The sequence below is a fragment of the Microchirus variegatus genome, assembly GCF_963457635.1.
Source record: "Microchirus variegatus genome assembly, chromosome: 2".
Lineage (NCBI taxonomy): Eukaryota > Metazoa > Chordata > Actinopteri > Pleuronectiformes > Soleidae > Microchirus > Microchirus variegatus.
Genome location: NC_139803.1, coordinates 28388977 through 28410640, shown reverse-complemented (window position 1 = coordinate 28410640; position 21664 = coordinate 28388977). Strand labels below are relative to the sequence as shown.

Genomic DNA, 21664 nt, shown 5'->3' with positions numbered 1-21664 from the left:
TCTGCACGACAACAAAGAGCGCAGTCAATTGACGTCAGGCCGTCGCACAGTGATGACGTCAGCTCAGCGGACAGGCAAGATGGCGACTTCGGCTTGGCTGCATGGCCCATCTGCCATGAGACTAACAGAGGGTTTAGTGTCGGTTCTGAAGGAGCACCGTCCCGAGTATTTACCCGCACTGTTGGCCAACTACAGAGAACATGGCGTGTTTCAGACCCAGGTACAGAGCGGCCCGGAGGAGCACGTTAACTCGGAAGCTAATTCCCTGTTAGCCTGCTGCTGCTGGGCTGCAGCTGCTACACATGCTTTGTTACTCACTGTTAACTGCAGGGAGTGTGTGTCAAAGCTGCTGATGCTGCGCATGTTTATACTCAGTATGAGATTGTGTTTGTGGTTAATATATGTGTGTACCTGTGCAGGGCGCGAGCGCTGTCGGGGGTCTCGTGGGCTTCAGCAACGCCAAACTGGGCTCGAGCAAGACCAGGTGACTTTTTTCACTTCAGCTGTCATCAGTGATGCAGTCAGTGGATGTATTGAACATTTTGCTAATACAGTCATTACAGTAATACTTTAATCCCACAATTCAGAAGGTATTCATAATCCTGTTAAAGTACCGTTATAATCTGGTACACCAAGGGAAGGGTGCCAAAGAATGGAACGTAACCAGACCCAACCGTTCCTTTCCTTGGATAGGAACTTCTGAATGGAAATGTAAAAAAAATAATGCCCCATACTGTACCAAACCGAATTGTTCCACTTGGTGGAAACGCTGCAAACCTGTGAAACAGTTATACGGTTGAAGGAGATCTGAAGAGAAACAACAAGAGGAGACTGATTATTGAAGGCTGATTTTACAGGGTTAACTGTAAGCTGAGTGATGGTTTAATGGTCGCACTGAAACAAAATCTCTCTATTGTGTGTGTATGTGTGTAGGTTTGAGGGTCTCTGCCTGCTCTCCATGCTGGTCAAAGACAGCTCCAGTGATCTGTTTGAGCAGCACTGCCTCTCCTGGCTCCGTTCTCTGCAGCAGATCATACAGGTAATCCTAATGCCCCGCACACGTACACAGGCTATGTTCAAATTACCAGCCACATTGTTTAAATCTTTGTTTACATGTTTTAATATGAGATGGATCAACTGAATTAGACTTGGATATGAGTTACTTGGTAATCTGTCCGTAGCCACACACAGTTTAGTGATTCCTGTTCCTGGTTTATTTTTTATTTTTTTAATTTCTCTCTCTTCCTCCTCCTCTTTTGTGTCTTTGGATGTTATCCCTTCAGTCTCAGGCTCCGGTTCAAACCATCCAGTTAGCGGTGGATATTCTTAAGGATTTGCTGCAGTATTCCTCTCAGATACCAGAGATGGCAAGGGAGGTCGGCCTCAACTCCATCCTGGGCATCCTGACGTCTTTGCTGGGCTTGAAAACAGAGGTGAGGGAACAGGAGGGCAACACAGAACTTGGATAAAAAACATTTATTTTATTCCACTTTGTGTGACTATTCATAATTATTTTAAAAATGAAAAAAAAAAAAGATTTCATCATCGATTATAATGATAAAGAATTCATTTTCCTAATAGATGCAGCAACATTTTTTGGTAGTTTGTGGACTCCTTGTCTGTTTGCACATGCTTCTCGTTAGCTCTTCCTCTTGACTCAACACATTGTGACCCCTGCATTCCTTTGACTAGCTCTCATTCACTTAAGTTTAGAATAGGTGAATATTCGACAAACAATCCTGATGAAAATTCAAACATATTTGTTTCTCACAGATCTGCACAAATATCACACGGTAATGATTTAAAATGTTGTTTTTTTTTGTATGTTTTGCAACTCATTTCCACCTTTTCCCCCTCCGATATCAGTGTGAGCTGTCGGCCATGGAGGGAATGACGGCCTGTATGACCTACTACCCCAGAGCCTGTGGATCCCTGCGGGTAAGATACAAAGCTGACAAAATAGGAGCAAAGAAATTTTAATTTCCATCTTAAGACCTTGTCTTATAATTTATAGAGACGGTTGAAAAAAATCATGTCATGTTGTTTGAGAAAAAACTGGAAAAAAAACCTGTCTTTTAGGACAAACTGGGAGCTTATTTCCTCTCCAAAATGGACAGTATCAACAAGAAAACACAAGAGGTTTGTGACTCCCACTCTTTCATCATTGTGTGTATCAATGAAAAGTGCTCGAAAACGTTTTGTTGTTGTTGTTGATACTTGGTGATATTTGGGTGAAGAAAAGTCATGTACAAATGCAGCTGGTGAAAAGGTTTTATGACAACATGTTAATCCTTCCTTTCTCGTTCGTTTCTCTGTTATTCTGTTAGATGGCATGTGAGTGTTATGGTCGCCTGCCCTGTCTCGGGGGCCTGTTGGACAGAGGGGTTGGTGCTGGCAGAGCTGAGGGCTGGACCAATCAGATTCACTGCTTACTGGCATCAGCCAATAGCCTGTTGGCTCAGATCTATCAAGGTTCTGAAGCAGGTGAGCTGCTATACTTGTTCTTACTTTTGTATTAATTGCTTGTGCAACACTGCAGTACTTTGGCTGGGCGATACTGGTAAAAACCATTTGATATCCATATATTAGAGAGGTTGGTGGTGAACTGGGGTTTTCTGTTTCGAAGTTTGCTTCTCATTACGGACAGTTACCCTGTAACTGTAAGTGCTTGTCGGTAAATAAGTTGCCTGACCACATGAAGAGAGTGTGTTGGTGTTCTGAATATAATCGTTATAACTCTTGAACATGTTGCTCTGGTCACAGTTGGATCATATTGTACTCTGATTATGATGATGATTATTACCTTCACAGAAGGAACAGTGCAATACGAAGGTCCAGGGATGGAGTTGGCCTTTCCTCATCTCGACCAATCAGATCCTCTTTTGCTGTTGCAGCTCCAGCACAGATACACGGCTGTCTGCCTGGCACTCAAACACACACTCAGGTACCACACACACACTACCCTTCTATATCCAATCCAATTATTTTTGCCAGTATCTGACATCATTCTATGTCACCTTTAAGCTAGAAAGTAGAGAGAGCTGCTGCAACAGGCTCCATCAAGGGAGACGCCCTATTGGCTGCGTCTCCGAGTTACGAAAGTGTAACTTGGAGTGTGCCTGTGGCACAGAAATAGCTGACTTTGAAATGATAACCAGCTCTCGGTCAGGTTCTCTTGTGTTGATTGAGCTTATATGAAATACTGTCCATAAATGGCAGTTATAGAGGCGTCATTAATTGTTTTAAAAATTTACACTGTTCTCTTCCCTTGTCTCTGTCTATCAGGATGGATCCAGCCTCTGCTGTCCGTCTGCCCGTCAGACCAATACTCAACCTGGTGTGCCGAGCCCTCGCTGTCAGCTCCAAGAGCATAGTGAGCACACACACATATGCATATACTCTTGTTATCAATTTAGTATTTGTTGTAATTTATTCACCTTTCACTTTGTCTGCGTTAGAATTTAACAGGTGATGGAAGTGTGAGGCTGTTGGTCCTGCCTGTCATTCACGCCAACACACTGGATGTGCTGGCAGCACTTATCATGGCGTGAGTACAGACATCTACACACAAGCCTGGTTTAAAATCAAATTAATAATTGATTGCTAACTTAATCGACTATTATTTATTGTTGTAACATCGAGATCAAAATGTGTTTTTTGTTTTTTACCAGTATTTCATTAGTGTTTGTGAAAACAAATATTTGTACTTTGTGTTACAGTGCACGTAGCAGCATGGTTCAATACACTGTAGTCCTACAGAGGCTTTTTTCTCAGACTCTGTCTGCCTGGACGCCCCCACATGAAGCCAGTGTGGGTCAGCAGAGATCCTACAGGTAACTGCAGATCCAGCCACCACGTGTGCTCTGTTTGTTTGACTTTGGGATAAACATACAATGGAGGGAAAGGAACATGATAGCTGCAAGAAAGTTGACAATAAGAGGGAGAGGCTAACATCCACTGAGGGCACAGCCCAACACCAAAGCAAACACAAAATATAAGAATTACAGGAGGAGGAGTAGTGATAAATGTGTACATTTGTGTACATCACTTACAGGACAGATTTTGGGCAATTGACTATACAGCTTTGAGCTCAAACAACAGACGTGATGGGGTTATTTCAGATGCCAAGTGTCACATGACTGTGCTTCTTGTGTCTTAGCTCAGTGAGGGTATCGGTGTACAGAACCTTAGAGCTGTGGGTCCAGGTGGCTGGAGCATCTGCCAACATTGTTCAGGGAAGCCCTGGCCACTCAGAGCTCCTCCTTAACCACCTGCTTGGTGACATCACACCGGGGGCAGACGCTGTCAAGGTGAGTGAGCTCAGGTTTCCCCAAGTTTGACTTTATATATTATATGGTCAAACCTTATATATCTGTGTTCAAAATAATAGCAGCGTGTTTAAAAACTTGTAAGCACAAAATCCTTGTAGAATGTAGTGAAATTGAAGGAAAATGTAGACATTTTTTTAACTAGAAAAATGTATATTGGGCTGTTCATAAAATAGAACTGCTTCACATCTGTGTTGTGTCTGTGTTCAAGTATTTTATGCAAACTGATCCATGATCCCTGGTATGCAATAAATAGGCCTGCCACGATAGTAAGAGAAACATGCCCATATCATGATGCTTGCACCACCATGCTTCACTGTCTTCAGAGTGACCTGTGGCTTGAATTCAGTGTTTGTGGTCGTCTGACAAACTGTACTGGTATCGTTGACCATGTATCACGTATTGTATTGAGGCACCCTGTGATTCCCACCCCAACACTCGTCATATTTTAATGCAGTAGCGTCTTCATATCGTCTCTAAGTGTCCCTCTCTGTCTGTTCTCCAGCTCCGGGCTGGTCTGTCAGCTGACGCTGTTCCCGGTGGGAAACCAGGCCCTCGCAGAACCAAGCCTTTGGTCATGGCAGACACAGGTGGGCCTTCTCTGCAGAGGAAAGGAGACCACGTGGCCAATCAGGACACATGCCTTTCAGCCCTCAGAGGTGACAACTTCCCCAAGTTTGTATTTGACTTACATAAGTGGTCATGGTTAATTTGGTGTGATCACATCGTTGTTTTTCTTATTCACAGCTCTGAGACAAATCATATTGACGAGTGGGGCACTGCTGAAGGACGATATACACAAGGTAATGTCGGTGTCACTGTGGTGATGGAATGAAGTAAAGTTTAAAACATGGATAAAGGTTAATTAAACTGTAATTACATTACTGCTGCACAGCAGAGGACATTAACATGCTGCTGTAACTGACAAAAGCTACATCTACACTCCTGTATTATCATATTAAAAGCCATGGACGAATCCTTCTGTCTCTCACTCTATTTCTGAATGGACACCTCATTTTTATTTTAAATAGCAAACGGACAGTTTGTGTAAGTGTGTGCGTGTAACTCTCTGCTTTGTGTGTTTCTCCGTTTCAGCGTCTTCATGACCTGGTGCTACCGCTGTGTGTGCGTCTGCAGCAGCAACTGTCCAGTAGCAACACTGCATGTGAACCTGCAGGGGGCATCGGCGGCCAGTACAGCAGCGCCCTCACACGGCAGGAACTATACAGGTACAACCTTTCGTTTGGTTCAGTTCAATTTTAGTGCCAGACACAAGGTCCATTTGTATAAATAGAGCTTTTCATAGCTCATTATAGGCAAACTGCAGTTTCTGTATGGCTGTGGTGAAGCTACATTGGGGCTATGTATGTAAGAGTACGATTTACCTTGAGAAGACTGATCTTAACATGGTTCTTTCACATGTGAAATGTTCTTGCCAAAATGTTGGCTTGGGAATATGTCTGTTGATGCCAGTGCATGGGTGATCATCATCTTTTATGATGTGGCCCAAATATATTTCTAGGGACAAAAAACACATTCTCTACATTCTCTCTCTCAAGTTCTCTATATGATGACAACACTCTTTAGCATTATACACCACACATTTCTCCACGTCATATTTAACACCATACACAGTACATTCAGCAGTTGTTGGAACCCAGCATTTGGACACAACACTCCTGACAGCTGTATTGACTGTCTTTTAAGAATGTATGAGTGATTGCATTAACATGTATGTTTTGTTTGTGTGGATGTCCAGGTTATTGATGTCTCTGGTCCTGGTTCCGTCCCCCTGTTGGCCTCCACCTTTGACCTGCGCTGTATCCATCCTCAGCAAAGGACGGGCCGACCGCAACCTGAAGGTGACTGACTGCTCTGATGAATGTGGTAGAAAGAGACACAGCTGAGAGGCTGGTTAGAGTTTGACAGTAGTTTACCTAACTGTATTCACAGCAGCACCCACACCCAGCTTTGGTATGACCCAAATCAGACATAGAACAAAATCATTTCAGGAGTACTTGTTAGTTCTTAGTGATGAAACAGGTCAAATTAGATTTAATCACTCACTCATTTGTTTATTTATTTATTTAAGTTTCATCTGATGGGGACAGGTATACTGTACATGGAAACATTTTGAAGACAGCTGTACAATACAAGCATCATAGTGTAAATTGCATCACCTGTCCTTAGTTGGGATGGACAATAAAACAACACCCCAATAATAAATCTTACATATAGCAACTTTAAGTACTACATGGCCTGTAAAATAAATTCCAAGGAAAAACACTCCTTACCTGAGGTGGATGGCTGCATTATTTTCATATAAACTTTAAAAAATGTGTGTTGATTTAAAGCAGGTCAATTTGCTATTCAGTTATATTATTTTGCTATGAGTCATCTGAGTTTTAAAACACTCTCTATGCTCCGTCTCCTCTCAGGTCTCTACATTTTGTACCGAGGCTCTGGCCATCTGCAACTCCCTGCTCCACCCCCGCACTCCCTCCATTGCCCTCCCTTTACCGCCCCTCACCGTAAAACCCACCCCTACTGCACCAGTTCTCTCGTCCTCCCAGGGACCCACTCCTGGACTCACTTTGCCAACTCTTTTAGGAGGCCCTGCCAGTGGTCCCCCGTTCCCTGCCCGCCACTCCCTCCTGGGTCCCACCTCCTTGCTGGGCTCACTGGAAAACCACCTCTCACTAGTTCCAGGGCTTTCAGGTCAGGCCCCTGCCCCAGGAGACATGATCCTGTCCCCACACGCTCATCACCTCACTGACCAGTCTGGGCTTGGGCCTCCAGAAGGCCAGAGACCCGTGTTTGTCCGTTATGAAAAAGAAGAAGCAGAAGATGTGGAGATCTCTCTGGCCAGCGATTCAGACGACAGCGTGGTCATCGTTCCACCGGGGATGCTCAACATGGATAACCAGCAGGATGACACCTCAGCAGCAGCAAACACCCAGAATTCTGCCACACCAGGAGGGGCTACAGTCACGCTACCAGGGGGAGAGTGTGTCACCATGGTACCCACCACAGCAGCACCAACCACCATAGACAGTGTGTCACTCTCCAACAACCTGGCCACATCCTCCCCCCTCCTCTCCACCTCCACCACACCCATAAACTCCTTCCCTCCCTCCAGCACCTCAGTGGTCTCCCTTGTTCCCCCTCTGAGCGCCAGCACTCTTCCGGCTCCACCCGGAAGTCTCGGCGAGTCGCTTCCCAGCAGACCTCAGCTCCAGCAGATGCTGATGCAGCCCTCGGCCGCGGCTCAGCCTGCCTTGGGTCTGTCACTGCAGATGCACCAGCTGCAGAACCAGCTGAGTCTGCAGGGGAGGCACCTCCACCAGCACCCGCCGCCTCCCGCCAACAATGAAGACTCAGGCGTCATCAACATCAACAGCACAGATGACGAGGAGGAAGAGGACATGGAGGATGACGAGGAGCTAGAAGAGGAAGAGGAAGGGGTGGACGAGGAGGATGAGGAGGAGGAGGAGGAAGTGAGTGATTTTCCAGAGGAGGAGTTTTATGGAGAGGAGTATGAGGATTATGATGAAGAGGGGGAAGAGCTGGATGAAGAAGAGGAGGAGGAGGACGACGACGGAGACATTCCTCCACTTGAGGGATCAGAAGACAAGGCAGAAGAGGAAGGGGTGGAGGAGGGGAAGGTGATCCAAGTTGAAGAAGGGATGGCCGGGTTCAGTGTGGAGGGGGATGAAGAAGGAGGAATAGAGGAGATCCAGACCAACAGAGTGCTATTCGGGGAGGACCGGATGAAGGTGCAGGAGGTGGAGAGCATTGGAGTCCTGGAGGAGGGGAGGGGTGGAGAGGAGGACGAGAGTGAAAGGATGAACGACCCAACCATGCCCCAGATATTGTGTGTGACAGGAGGCGCTTTGGAAGAGAGAGAGGAGACGGAGGGGAGGGAAGTGGGAGCTGAAGTGGAAGAAGTGGAAGGAGGAGAGGTGGTGCAGGAGGTGGAGGGCTCATGGGAGCAAGGAGCCAGTGAGGTTGAGCAGACCGCCTCCTCTGAAGAGTGTGTGACCAATCAGAATCAACAGGTACTACTTTTTATTTTGAAATCGCTGCCCAGTATGTAAGAGTGAGTGGCATCTAATAGTGAGACTCATTTCCAGAGGGCTCCTACCATCAGGGAACCACAGTGGCCTTCACAGACCAAAAATAATTTTTACCAATGGTACAATTCATCCAGAAGATCATGAATGACATGTAAAACTTTATTTCCGATCAGAGTGGCAACTGACTGAACGCATTGAGCAGCAAGATTAACATGTCCTGTTGCGCCATTGCTTTTGTGCAACCGAGTTGGGGCTAAGTTCAGCCAGGACAAGTAACATAACCTTGCTTAATCCCTTTTCCCTAAATCCTTATTATATATAAATATATATATTATGTATATTATATATTTATGTCCCCATCTATCTTGCATATTGGGATATAGCCTAAAAATATCCAGATATCATGTAGAAGCCAAATCGCAGCCTCACAGAAATATTGTTTTGCTTTATATTGTCATATACATCAATATTGTATGTTATTTAAAAAGTAAGTATATCATGGTATGATTTCGCTTAAAAAAAAAAAAGCTGGTGTGGCTATGGTTTTTGTTGTTCCGTGTATCTGACGCTCTCCAACTCAACAGGAGTCGAGGGCCGAGGCAGCACAGGAAGCCAGTGTAACCGAGAACCAGCCGTGTCTCCAGGAGGAGCAACCAGCAGGTACCCAAGATGGAGATTCGGCAGCTGCTGAGCCTGAAAACCCGACAGGTCAGAGTACCGAAGAGCAGCAGGAGATGAAAGAGAAAAGAGACAATGGTGTGGAAACAGAGCAGCAGCAGCAGCAGCAGGAGACAGAGGGAGGAGCAAAAGGAGGAGCAGAGAGTGATGGAGAGGAGGGAAAAGGAGTGAAGAGGAAGAGAGACGAGGAGCACAGAGAGGAAGAGGCGGGACAAGTCACTGAGAAGAAAAAGGTAAACAACATATTTTTATTGTTGCATTGAAAGTCAGGAAACGACCTTCTCAAATGTCTTGGTTTTGTCCACAAACATGAAATGATTGTTTAACGATTTATTTGTTATATGAAATGTAAACTACATTTACAAACCACAGACTGTCATTTTAATTAAAGAATGTTGGCAATTGAAATGTCGCCCAAGTCTGAGCAGTTGTCTCTGTGTCTGTCGCTCAGCTCGCTGAAGACGCCATGGCCTCCATGTTGGCCGACTTTGTCGCCTGCCCACCTGACGATGAAGACGGCGCCTCTGGATCGAAGCGCTCATAGACTCTATTCCATCCCAAAGCACAACGTGAACCGAAGTTGCAATGGATACTGTATTATTTGTTAATTTCTGAGATGGAGTTATCTCACCAAACAAGTCCCCGGTCATTCCTTCATGTTCACATCATTATGGTAGAATGTGTCCTCCACTATGAGACTTCCGACTCTACCACATCACGTAGCTCGTTATTGGCACAAGCTAGTTTTAAATCCACTCATGGAAACGGTGCTTTTCGCGTCCAGCCGCCCAGCAGGGAGGTAAAGTGTGTTCAAGCGTGTCATCACTCAGTGCTTCTCTTCATGGGTTTAGTACAGATTATCCTACTGCCATGTTTTTTTCCTCTGTGCTCTTCATGTTTTGTCATTACTGTCATATCCTTTATTATTAAAAACAAAGAAGTACAGAAGTTTATCATGTGTCATTTTCTAAAGGAGTAATTTAACCACTTGGTTAGGTCAACAAAATAAAGAATAACATTATAGAAAAGCATTTCAACAGGACAGGAATTGAAGATATTGACTAATTTGTTTAGGACTATTAAACTTCCAAAACTCAATACAGACAATGCACTCGATTAACCAATCACAGAAAAAAGAACTCCCTCTAACTGAACCATCCTCAATATCATGCCAACAAACACAAAGTACCATGTCCCTATGGCTTCCCTTCTGAATTCTATAAATGCTTATGGTCCATTTTATTAAACATTAACATCATGGTTTCCAGTACATGTGAACACAGACCCCACCTTGTCGCCAAGTACTGCTCCATCTCTTTAATCAACATAAACGTAAAGATCCTCAGTAAAGCTTTTAGGGATTAGGGAGGAAATTAGGGAGGTCGATGTCCAGCAGCCACACAGAGGCTGTGATTACTGGCAGTATACTTACACGAATATTTCCCAACACAGCATGATGATTAAAAAAAGCCTTATTATAAGTAAAAAATAATATTAACAACTGTTCATTCTTTGTCTATGAGAAAGTCATTGTGTCTGTGCGACCTGTGCAGCATGCCAGGACAAGTGTGATGTTTGGGAGAAAGTGCATTCCACTGATAAGATAAGATGACTTAATGAAAAAAAGTACCTGTATGAATTGAGCAATCTTATTGGCTCACAATAAATAATCTGAATGATACTCGACACTCCTGGGAAGCAGTGAAGTATGTCAAAAACAGAATTCATTTAAGTTACACAGACTTTCATATTTGCATTTTATCACCTGTTGCACTTTTAATGCACATTTTTTTTTTACTTTTTGGAATGGCTGAACAAGAAGAACCAGTCTTCAGATGGTATTAGTGATAAAAGGTTGTGTTTGTAACAGAATAGCCTGGAAAAAAAGGACACTTGGTGCCACGCCCAGTACTGAGGTAAGGTGAAATTTACAGGAATACTAATGACCTGATCAGTGTCTACTTCTATCAAACTATTTCCACTTATTTCGTAAAAACTCACTCATGATTTATTTTTTTAATTACAGCTGCTGCTGTTTAATGTGGCTGTTTCCTGCTACTTGGAACTAATTACCCAACTTCCCATTTTGCAAGTTTGTGTGTGTGCATGTGTGTGTGTGAACTCAATAGAGGGAGTGTGAGGACGACAGTGTGTAGTGAAGAGAGGGAGAGAGTAAGAAACACACTCAGTGACCTGTTCAGACACACAGCAGAAATCTGTGAGGAATTGAAACAGCCTGAGGAGATCGAGAGGAGCAGAGGAGGCACAAGCTGATACTCAGCTGTAAACACAACACTGGACTGCAGGTGAGGACTGTTTACAGTACCATCCTTTATCTTCTCATAGGAGTCATTTCTCTGTATTGTTGGTCACATTTATGCTAAATTAAATGAACTATTCTCAATGTAAAGGCTCAAAAGAGACATACGAAAACCTTTGAGCAACCTCAACCCCAACATAGGCTTCCAAGATGACTACTTTTACCGTTAATAGCACACTTATATTATTATATCATTTGTCTCACACTAAATCAGTAGTAAACATAGTATTGTTCAATTTTTAACTGTAATGTCAGGTGTAACTTAATCTACATAATGTTGTAAATTAGAGTAGTGCCAAACTGTTTGGCAAACTAATCTTGTTCAGATAATTAAAAAATGTAATTTTGAACTTTGAGTTGCCACAACTCTAACTTACAAGTTTGTCTAACAAAATATTCGTTGATGGAACTTTTTAAAAACTCAAGATCTTTTGTTGGGCTGTAAACTCAAAAATTGATTGCAGTAAGTTGCCTTGAATTTTCTCAACGTTTTCTTTTTTACAGTGTACCTTTTGTAAGGACCCTGTCTGGTTTGACTAGCATTTAAAGAATATAAAGTGGAAACACCTAATTCTTTGTCACAGCTTTAATGCCAACTTTACAAATTAATATCAGTTCTTCATTGCGTTTGGAATTTAAGGTCAATAAGACCTCATTTACATGAAGTTTTACCTCGTTTCAGTTAAAAAAATGAATATAAAATAGTTACTCTGACGTAAGTTAACAATCAGTCACATGTGTTGATAGATCATCACAGACTAGTTAAATGTCAAAGTGAGTCTCCTTCTACTAGTTGGTGTCAAAGGCCAGGGAGGAAATGTTGGTGCATGTGCAGAATGCCAAGTCGGCCTCCAGTCTGACTAAGTGTGTTACATGCAGGAGAAATCAGACTATGGAGTATACTGGTTCTTCTTGTTATACAGGTATGCTAGTCTGATTAAGACTCGCTCAATTTTATTCCGACTAACATGTTCACATGAAAATCGAATGTAACGTGCATCTAAACACACTGAGTGACAGTAACCCCTCCTGAGTCAGTCTGGTTGTTAATGTAGAGGGTGAATAAACACAGTGCTGCCAGCAATGATGTGTCGCTACCTCATGCAAACATTAACTACCAGTTAATAAATAAAGTAAGCAAATCCCAGTAATGAACCTTAGTAGCAGCTTATGTAGAGACGTGTGGGGTGTGACGTCTCGGAATGTGCTCAGTGAGTGGATATTTTGCCCCTCGATACATCCTGTTCTTTTGTGGCTGCAGCAGCTTAGGGAAACTGGAGATGAGCGTATCTCCTCATCTCATGACACGGAGGTGGGAAAAAGAGCAGGAGAGTGGGAAGCTCTTGATTATGATTAATGATCAACACTTGGCTGTGTGTGCAGTGCATGTGTAATACGTTGCATCACTGATCTGCTCTGTGTTGTAATAAATGGAAGGAACTGAAATGCTAGGAAACATTTCATTTGAAACATTGACTAAAAGTGTGTTTGCAGCATATGCAACAGATCACCTGTCATTCATGTGGTCAACTATCATTGTTGCTTTATATTACAGATTTGCCATTCACATCCGTTTTCTCACCCTTACATACGGCACATCTATGTGCAGCACATTTTCTATCACTTCCAGGTCCGTTCACACAAGCAATGTCAGAATGTAGACTTAGCAAATTGAACCCACAGCCTTTGAGTCGGAAGACGACTCGCTTTAACCAAGTTTTAGTTTGATAACTAGTTGCATAAATGAAACGAAAGGCAATCACACGTCCAGTGTTACTCAGGAGTTCTAGTGATCTAGTTAAAGTTATTTTAGTTATTATAAAGTTATTGTGACCTCAAGTGGCCTAACACGGGGCAGCCATGTTTTTACTGAGAGTGAGCGTGTTTTTCTTGCTGCACTGCATTTACATCGGATCCTGCACGGGCGAAACTGGGTGTGACATCAAAATGTATATGTATATGTATATGTATATGTAGCAGTGTCAACCCCATGTCATGTTTTGTGAGGTTGCTCCAAGTTTGCACAGCTGTTACTTTATTGTCACATAAATGATAGATGATGCATCAACAGTCAAATGAAGTTTAATGAGGCAGGCTTTAGTCAAATCCTCACCTCAGGTCTGTTCTAGCTGCACCTTCTTTTCCTGCATCGTTTTTTTTGTTCCATCTGCTTAATTTGCATCAGTGCGGTTTACATGTTGATGTACATGTTGAAATATAATATTCAAATTCTAACCCTTACCAGGACACTACAGTCAAATGAAGTCGAAATAAAACAAGGCAGTGTGGGCAGATGAGGGCCAGTTATTGAAATTCTGTTAGGTTATAGGTTGTAAGATGACTAAGGAGCTGCATGAAATGTAATTCTCCAAGTTCACATCGTTGTAGAGGAGAAACTGATTAATTTTCTGAGGATTAAAGCTGGAAGCTGAATGAAATGCTATGGTCTGTATATAAGATACAAGCAGGATTGAGTTTACAGCAGGGTTAAGGTTATCTTATTAAGACTATAGTGTCAGTAGTGCCCTCTTGTGGCTTTATGTGCAAAGATCCTTGTTAAACATCAACATTGTTAAACTCCGTCAAGTTTTTTTCTTATTACAAGGACTTGCAGTAACATAAAATAAAGGTGGGAATAGTTAAAAGATGTAAAAAAAACAAATGAAAATATCAGAGACAAATTGAGAATCAGATAATTTTATTTTGTGTGTGTGTGTGTGTGTGTGTGTGTGTGTGTGTGTGTGTGTGTGTGTGTGTGTGTGTGTGTGTGTGTGTGTGTGTGTGTGTGTGTGTGTGTGTGTGTGTGTGTGTGTGTGTGTGTGTGTCAGATGGAGGTCTACACTGTCACAGTAGCAACTGGTGCGTCTGAGTACTCTGGGACCAACAACTACATCTTTGTCACTCTGGTGGGAGAGAAAGGGGAGAGTGAGCGCACTCTGCTGGACAACCCTGGACTGGACTTCTGTCGAGGAGCAGTGAGTGTGCATGTTTATGGAAAGATAAGCAGCATAAGGAAATCCTAACTATCTGAGGGGGCTCCCATTAAAGTGTGTGTCTGCAATATTTGCATGAAACACACCTGAGTTTGACTGTACTGTCTTCATCCACCAGGTGGACCAGTACAAGGTGACCGCTCCGTCCCAGTTAGGCGCACTGCTACTGGTCAGACTGGAGAAACAAAGGTACTGGGTGGAAGACAACTGGTTCTGTTGCTATGTCAGCGTGGAGACTCCAGGTGGAGACAAACTGACTTTCCCCTGTTACCGCTGGTTTGTAGGAGATGTCAAAGTGGAGATAAGAGAGGGAAAAGGTAGGAGGCTACACACTCCTGTCATTCACAGCTGGTTTTGACTGATATGAGGAGTGGAAAGCTAATTTATACAATTTTTATGACTGGCTTTAAAAGTGAATTTCCCCACTGTGGGATCAATGAAGTTTAATCCATCCATCTTCTACCTTCTAAAAGTACATATTCCTGTTTTCACAGCTAAGACACTGAAGGACGACTCCTTACCACAGCTGCTGTCACACAGGAAGACAGAGTTACAGCAGAGACGGAACATTTACCGGTGACAACAACAATATCACAAAGATGAAGCTTCGGTTTCCACACTAGAGGCTTCTTACATTGTATGTGTTCATATTATTTTTTATTTAATTTAATTTATCTGTGCATTAGATGGATAACGTGGGCTCCAGGGATCCCCAGATGTGTCGACGCTAAAACGGAAGTGGATTTACCACAAGATGCACGCTTTGAAAATGAAAAGAGAAGTGACTTTGAGCATTCCTTGCAATATGCGTAGGTAACACACACACGCACATATACACACACACTTGCACAGCATTCACTGTGAGGACACGAGGACACGAATGCAAAAGCCACACCGCAAATGCCAAAAGCCAAAAACTTTAACCCAAGCCCCTTACATCACAACCAAATCCTAACATTCCTAGCATTATCCCGAAACTTAACTGTCACCAATTGGGTTCTGCCTCAATAGGACCAGGTTTTGGTCTCCATGAGAACTACTGGTCCTGACACGGTCAATATTTAGAAGGTCGTCTATAGTTGTGGGACACTTCACCTAAACCTGAGCACCAACACGACCAGGATGTTCATTTTTTCTGGACAAACAACCACATAACTTGCACAACCTTGCAGTGGCGTGCGCAGGTGGGCCGAGGGGGCAAGTTCCCCCCTGGTGCCCTAATGGCACTGTTGTGTGTAACACGTTACAAAGTAAAAGTAACGTAACTACTTTTTTCAGGTAAAAAGTAGTGTAACGCGATTCTACTGAAAATGTGGTAACATAAAGTAGTTCCCTTTTCAATACGGCACAACGTTACTTTTCCCAGGGACAGATTTGACAGTGACACTGCCTTCTCAGCTGCACGCTTGGGCAATAATACAGGTGCATTTTCGATTCAACCAGATTGCTGGAGTTGTCTCTGAAGAAGTTGGCCATTACTTTTGGAAAGTCCTGGACTGACCTGGACGATTTCAAGCGGATCTTCTGGAAGCTCAAAAGTCCAATAGCTGGTGAGTAAGTGCTCTGAACAACCTTCAGAGTGTCAAACTGCTCTCAGTAGAGTTGTATGCAGAAAAGCATACACACCTCCAAGTGATGAGCACCATGTCAGTGTGTTGGTGTTATGTTGCGTTCACACTGGACGTGATCGACTGCTGATAGACACTTTAAGTTATCGTTAAGATGAGAAAAGCTCTGTTTAAGTTCATTTAAAGTGTAACTACACGCCCTCTTCTGAGGCTAACTCCACCCAATGCCAAGAAGTGGGCTGAGAGCTGAGAGAGGGAGGCAGGGAGGAAGGGAGAATGGGGAGTAGTTTTGGGTGTATGTGTGTGTAGGGGGGTCTCATAGTGGAATTTGACACCAGGCTTCAAGTGGTGGAGAGAGAAAGTCACTACACTGGTTTATACCTGACTCATATAGTATGTATCTGTGTTTTTTTTTGTTTTTTTTTGTCAGAGTACTGTATGGATCACTGGAAGGAGGACTGGTTCTTTGGCTACCAGTGTTTGAATGGCTCCAACCCAAGGATGATCCAGAAGTGCAAGAAGCTGCCAGAGAACTTCCCTGTCACATCAGACATGGTGCAGAGCTCCATGCCTCCCAGGACCAACCTGGACAAAGAACTCAAGGTGGAGAACATACATGGAGTATATGTGTACACATATCTATAAATGCATGTCAGTGCTGACTACTAAGTCTACTAGATCTTCTTTTATTTTGAGAGAACACTGTTGTAAGACTATAATTAGATTCTTTATTACACCTTAAGAGCCAATCTATGTGTATAATGCAGCCATGCTGGGGACGGTAGCTATGTTTATATGGACACAAGTAGTAGGAATAAAAATATGATATGTAAACATGCCAATCCAAACAAAACTGGATCACTGAACAAGCAGCAGAGACTTCCCTGGTGGTCTTAGAGTAAAGACAATAAAACACATTTTAAAAATTATTATTATTATTTTTGTTTCATGTGCAGAAGGGTAATATCTTCTTGTTAGACTACGCCATCATGGATGGGATTCCCTGCAACACCATCAAGGGTATACCTCAGTGCATCGCTGCTCCTCTCTGTCTGCTCTACCAACATCCAGATACAGGACTCATACCTATTGCTATACAGGTAAATCCACCATTTTACTCATCATCAACTCGTAGACTTGTAAACAAGTGTTCTGTCGTTCTTCTTCTTGTGAATATTGTATGGTTTCTTATAAGGAAATATGTTGTTTAACAAAACAAGCCTTTCATTGGTGCAACCTAATGATGATAGAAATTGCTCCAAAACTGTTTTATTGTTCTATTTATTGTTTTATTTCTCCTTGATTGAGATTGAAAACCAAGTGGAAAACAATGAATATGAATATCTACTATATATAATGCACAAAACAAAAATACTTAGAGGCCGTTCGTTTGTGCTTGTGGTCCACAGTTGGACCAGACTCCGGACTTGAACTCGCCAATATTCCTACCCAGAGACCCGCCCCTCAGCTGGCTGCTGGCTAAGATGTGGGTGCGTCACGCTGAGTTTCAGGTGTTCCAGTTGCTGTCTCACCTGCTCAGGACTCACCTGGTGGTGGAGGTGTTTTGTTTGGCTACTCTGAGACAGCTTCCTGCTGTGCACCCCATATATAAGGTAAACCTCCAGTATAGTTGGAGTTATTTTAGGGCATTCGTTTAGTTCAAATGCAGAGAGAAGGTGACCTGAATTTACTTGAGGAGTTTCATTTTTCAAGACATTGTAGTGGAAATTGACTTCATTTTACTCCATTTCTGACTTGAAAGACTCAATTAAAGCTACAGTAGGCAGGATTACCTTATCCCAATATGAAGCATGTTCAAAAGATCCAGGCTTTCTTTGAGTGAGTCAGACATGGTGGTAATCAACTTGCTTTTTTCCCTCAGATTCAATGCACTTTCACATAAAAATAGACATTTGACACGTCATTTTACTCTTTGTATGATATAATTTGATGAGGAAAGCTTGGAGTTTATGTGGCATCGATGAAAACAATTTGTAAAACCATAGCTCGAGGGACGAGTGCCAGCAAGTGTGCTTCAGTGTTCTATCAATCCATGCTACCTATCAAAATCTGCTATCATTAAGATATTCATTCATACATTACTAAGACTAAATGACATTTAAGTGCAGTTCATTCACCTTTTTTGACTTTAAATGAAGATGTATATGGTGCGCCTGTCTCACTGTCGCTAACACACTCGTTGTGTTTGTTGTCCTGCTGCAGCTCCTGGCCCCTCATCAGCGCTACACCCTTGAGATCAATACGAGAGGGCGCACTCAGCTCATCTCTCCTGACGGCATCTTCAAACAGGTCTGGAGCTCTGAAACACATTTGAGCGGCATTTCATTGCATAACATTGCATTTTATCGTGATGTGGACATGACGTACTTTAGCTGTGATTATTATAGTCAAAGAGCTCCTGAAACTTGGCAGGAAGAACTTCTAAAAAAAACAAACAACACCAATGCAGGTTTGTAGCTCTAAGAGTTCACTGCACACTTCCACAGAAACTGAGTAATATATCACAGTGTTTTTCACCAATGTGGAAATATAACAGCCTCAATGACCAGACCTGCAGCATTACAGTTTCATCTTTCTGATAAATGTTTCCTCATTCTACTCCAGAGAACACTTACACCTCACATTAAAAGCACGTAGAAGGACTCGGAGAGCGCAGACCTCCGCCGCGGCAGCTCATCCCCCACAAAATATTGATAAAAATAGTGATAGTGTCTACGCATCATGCCCAAAATGTAATCACTTGTTTCATGTCCCATTGCGGAAATTTCCTGCCAAATACGTCTGTGACTTTTAGAGTTATCTTGCTCACAGACAGACAGACAAACTCCTGGCGGAGGTCAATAATCAAGATATTTAGGTTAATGTTGGAGTCTGAAGTTGTGGCACTTTGTTAGATGCTACTGTATAATGGAAAAGTGCCATAAGTCCAAAGATGTGAATAGCATCAATGTCAAAGCACAATCTTTCGATGATTCTAATGATAGTTGTGGTTTTGATCATGCTTGCGTGCAGGTTGTGTCTACAGGTGGTGAAGGCTTGTTGATTCTGGCTCAGAGAGAGTACAAGGTGCTGACCTACCGCTCCCTGCAGCCCTGCCATGACTTCAGTGACAGAGGAGTGTCCCAGCTTCCTGACTATTTCTACAGAGATCACAGTCTGATGCTGTGGGATGCCATACACAGGTCTGGAGACACCACGAAGTCCCTAAGACGACAGCTTTACTGCGCTTATGGAATACACTGTGACTTATTGTTACCCCCTCCTTTAGTTTTGTCTCGGCTATGGTCAGCCTCTACTACCAGTCAGATAAGGACGTGCAGGAGGACATGGAGCTCCAAGCCTGGTTTAGAGAGCTGTCACAGGAAGGGTTCACCGAGCTCCCCAGCTTCGGTGACTCATTTTATCCCAACACTTACATTACATACATAAGTATATATATATAGTATTGTCCACTTGATGATGGGTGTACTCTATTTCAGGTTTGCCGAGTCATCTCAGTACCAGAGAGATACTGTCTACTCTGCTGTCAGTGGCCATCTTCACCAGCTCTGTCCAGCATGCTGCCATTAACAATGGACAGGTGCTGATTCTGTCATACTTACACACTGGAATGTAGATGTGCTGTACTTTGTTACCAGTGGTTTATCTTATTGTTAATGTTGTGAAATCAACCATGTCTTTTTTTTTTAGACAGAGAGAGACGCTGCTCTCACACTCAATAGTCCTGTCCTCAATATCCTCTGGTCTCTGATCTTGTCTCTCAGTTTGATTGGTGTGCTTGGGTCCCCAACACGCCCTGCACCATGAGACAACCGCCGCCAACAGACAAGGATGCTGTCACCATGGAGATGATCATGCAAACACTTCCTGATGTCAGACAGTCCTGTTTGCAGATGGCCATCTCGTGGCACCTGGGGCGCGCACAACCAGACGCTGTAAGTCCACCTCTCTCTGGTTTGCATGGCGATGGACAACATTTCATATTATAGATCATCTTAGATTTAGGATATCATCATGTCTTGATAAGATGTGACATCAGGGGCACATAACATATGCATAATTTAACCTTTATTTATCCAGATAAAAGACCCATTGAGATCAAGACCTCTCTCAATATCAGGCGAATAATATATCTGTAGTAGGGATGGTAGGGCAGAGGTTTGGCCATTTAAGTAATCCATGATTGCATATATTAAGCTTTTTCAAGAACACAGAATTGAATTTAATGTATAAAAAAGAAGAAGTAATTGCTGCTGACTTTACCCGACGATGATCATCCACGTTTCTGTTTCCTGCCTAGATTCCTTTGGGCCAATACAAAGAGGAGCACTTCACCGAGGCACAGGCCCTGGAGCTGATGGACAGCTTCAGAGCAGAGCTGGAGAAAATTGAACAGCAAATCCTCAGTGACAATGAAGGAGTGGAACTGCCGTACGTCTTCCTCCTACCCAGCCGTATAGAAAACAGCATCACTATTTAGTCAGCGACTGCAACGTTCAGGATCTGTTGTTACTTTGACATTCTCCCACCCATTGTTTTTAAATGTAAAGACAAGATAAACAAATGTGATGCCAAGTGAGAAAGTTGAAAGTTTGATTTAGATGGATGCTGATTTTTTTTTTTTTTTTTCATTTGCTCTTTGTGAAAAAATGTTCTGGAAAACAGATGGCTATGTCCCAATAGTCAAGACTGCATCCTCCATGCTGTGAGAAAGGAGATGATATAAAGCCCACCAAATCTCACCTCAATTCTCCTTCTTCTTCCCCCAGTAAATTCCGGCAGGCTGTACAATGAGAGGTTAAATGCTGCCCTCTGCAGTTTGAAGTCCTGAATCACACTTCCTTTTTGCCCCAATAGAAGCCCGATTGCTGGTTTAACCTTTAATCAGCTCAAACATAAATAAAAAACATCAGATAAAGGACATTTGTGTTTGTTCTATTTCTTTGTTGTAACAATACTTCTTTGGAATAAATCTTATACCGTTTGAAAGCCTGTTTATTTCTGTTGAGCATGTGGGTTGCGACCATGAATAGCTTCTCTGCCAATGCACAGCTTATTCTGCTGTTGAATCTTAGTTTGATGTTGTGTATTGGATTGGACGACTGAAGTGTGACGAAACAAGACCCACAACAACAGCCTGGCACCTCCTTCCTCATGCTGGTCAGCAGCTTGTCACCAACCCCAACATGGGATTTCAAGATGTCTGCCACTGCTACTAAATGGAACGCAGCCCAAATGCCCTTCCAAAGACTACAGCATAAGCATCGAGCTCCACAGAACATTCTTATAGCTCAGGCTCTAAAACTGGAATGACGTGCTTCACAAGAGCAGGGCTTTGAACTGATAATGACATGCTTGGGAAGATCAGGAGTCAATTTCATCTTCTTAAAACTCTTTTAAAAAACCCAAATGACTTTCGGCCTTTGGCATTTAGGTGACATTTTAAGATCAATGTCCTGATACACCTTAGTCAATATGACCTACATAGGAAATCACTTATTTCCTCCTGGTGAATATTAAAGAGACCTGTCTTTCTGCTGAGCTTCAGCAAACAAGTTAAACGACATCTTTGCTAGGATTCCATGAATGCTCAACCACTAGCCTAAAGATATAACATGCAACACTGTCCAGCCCCTTTCATTTTAACAATGCATCGATGGTTGGGTTTCGGCTAAGACCA

General features: G+C 42.9%; 2 protein-coding genes across 2 annotated transcripts; both read left to right on the top strand.

Annotated features, from left to right (window-relative positions):
* Window positions 1-79: 79 nt before the first annotated feature.
* pelp1 (proline, glutamate and leucine rich protein 1) lies at window positions 80-9902 on the top strand (the record flags this gene model as incomplete). Its single annotated transcript, XM_083910101.1, has 19 exons — window positions 80-220; window positions 420-484; window positions 934-1039; window positions 1284-1433; window positions 1867-1938; window positions 2080-2139; window positions 2328-2484; window positions 2812-2944; window positions 3286-3373; window positions 3459-3547; window positions 3720-3833; window positions 4160-4310; window positions 4834-4987; window positions 5076-5131; window positions 5424-5557; window positions 6088-6190; window positions 6767-8386; window positions 8989-9315; window positions 9534-9902. The coding sequence occupies 19 exons, from the start codon at window positions 80-82 to the stop codon at window positions 9624-9626; spliced, it is 3813 nt and encodes a 1270-aa protein (XP_083766227.1). The 3' UTR covers window positions 9627-9902.
* A 1352-nt stretch (window positions 9903-11254) lies between these two features.
* Window positions 11255-20464, top strand: alox12 (arachidonate 12-lipoxygenase; the record flags this gene model as incomplete). The annotated part of the gene is made up of 15 exons (XM_083910454.1): window positions 11255-11388; window positions 14231-14377; window positions 14514-14712; window positions 14890-14971; window positions 15082-15204; window positions 15839-15945; window positions 16394-16566; window positions 16920-17063; window positions 17373-17576; window positions 18187-18273; window positions 18997-19166; window positions 19253-19374; window positions 19464-19564; window positions 19749-19919; window positions 20285-20464. Exons 2-15 carry the CDS (start codon window positions 14231-14233, stop codon window positions 20462-20464), a joined length of 2010 nt encoding a protein of 669 aa, XP_083766580.1. The 5' UTR covers window positions 11255-11388.
* Window positions 20465-21664: the final 1200 nt, after the last annotated feature.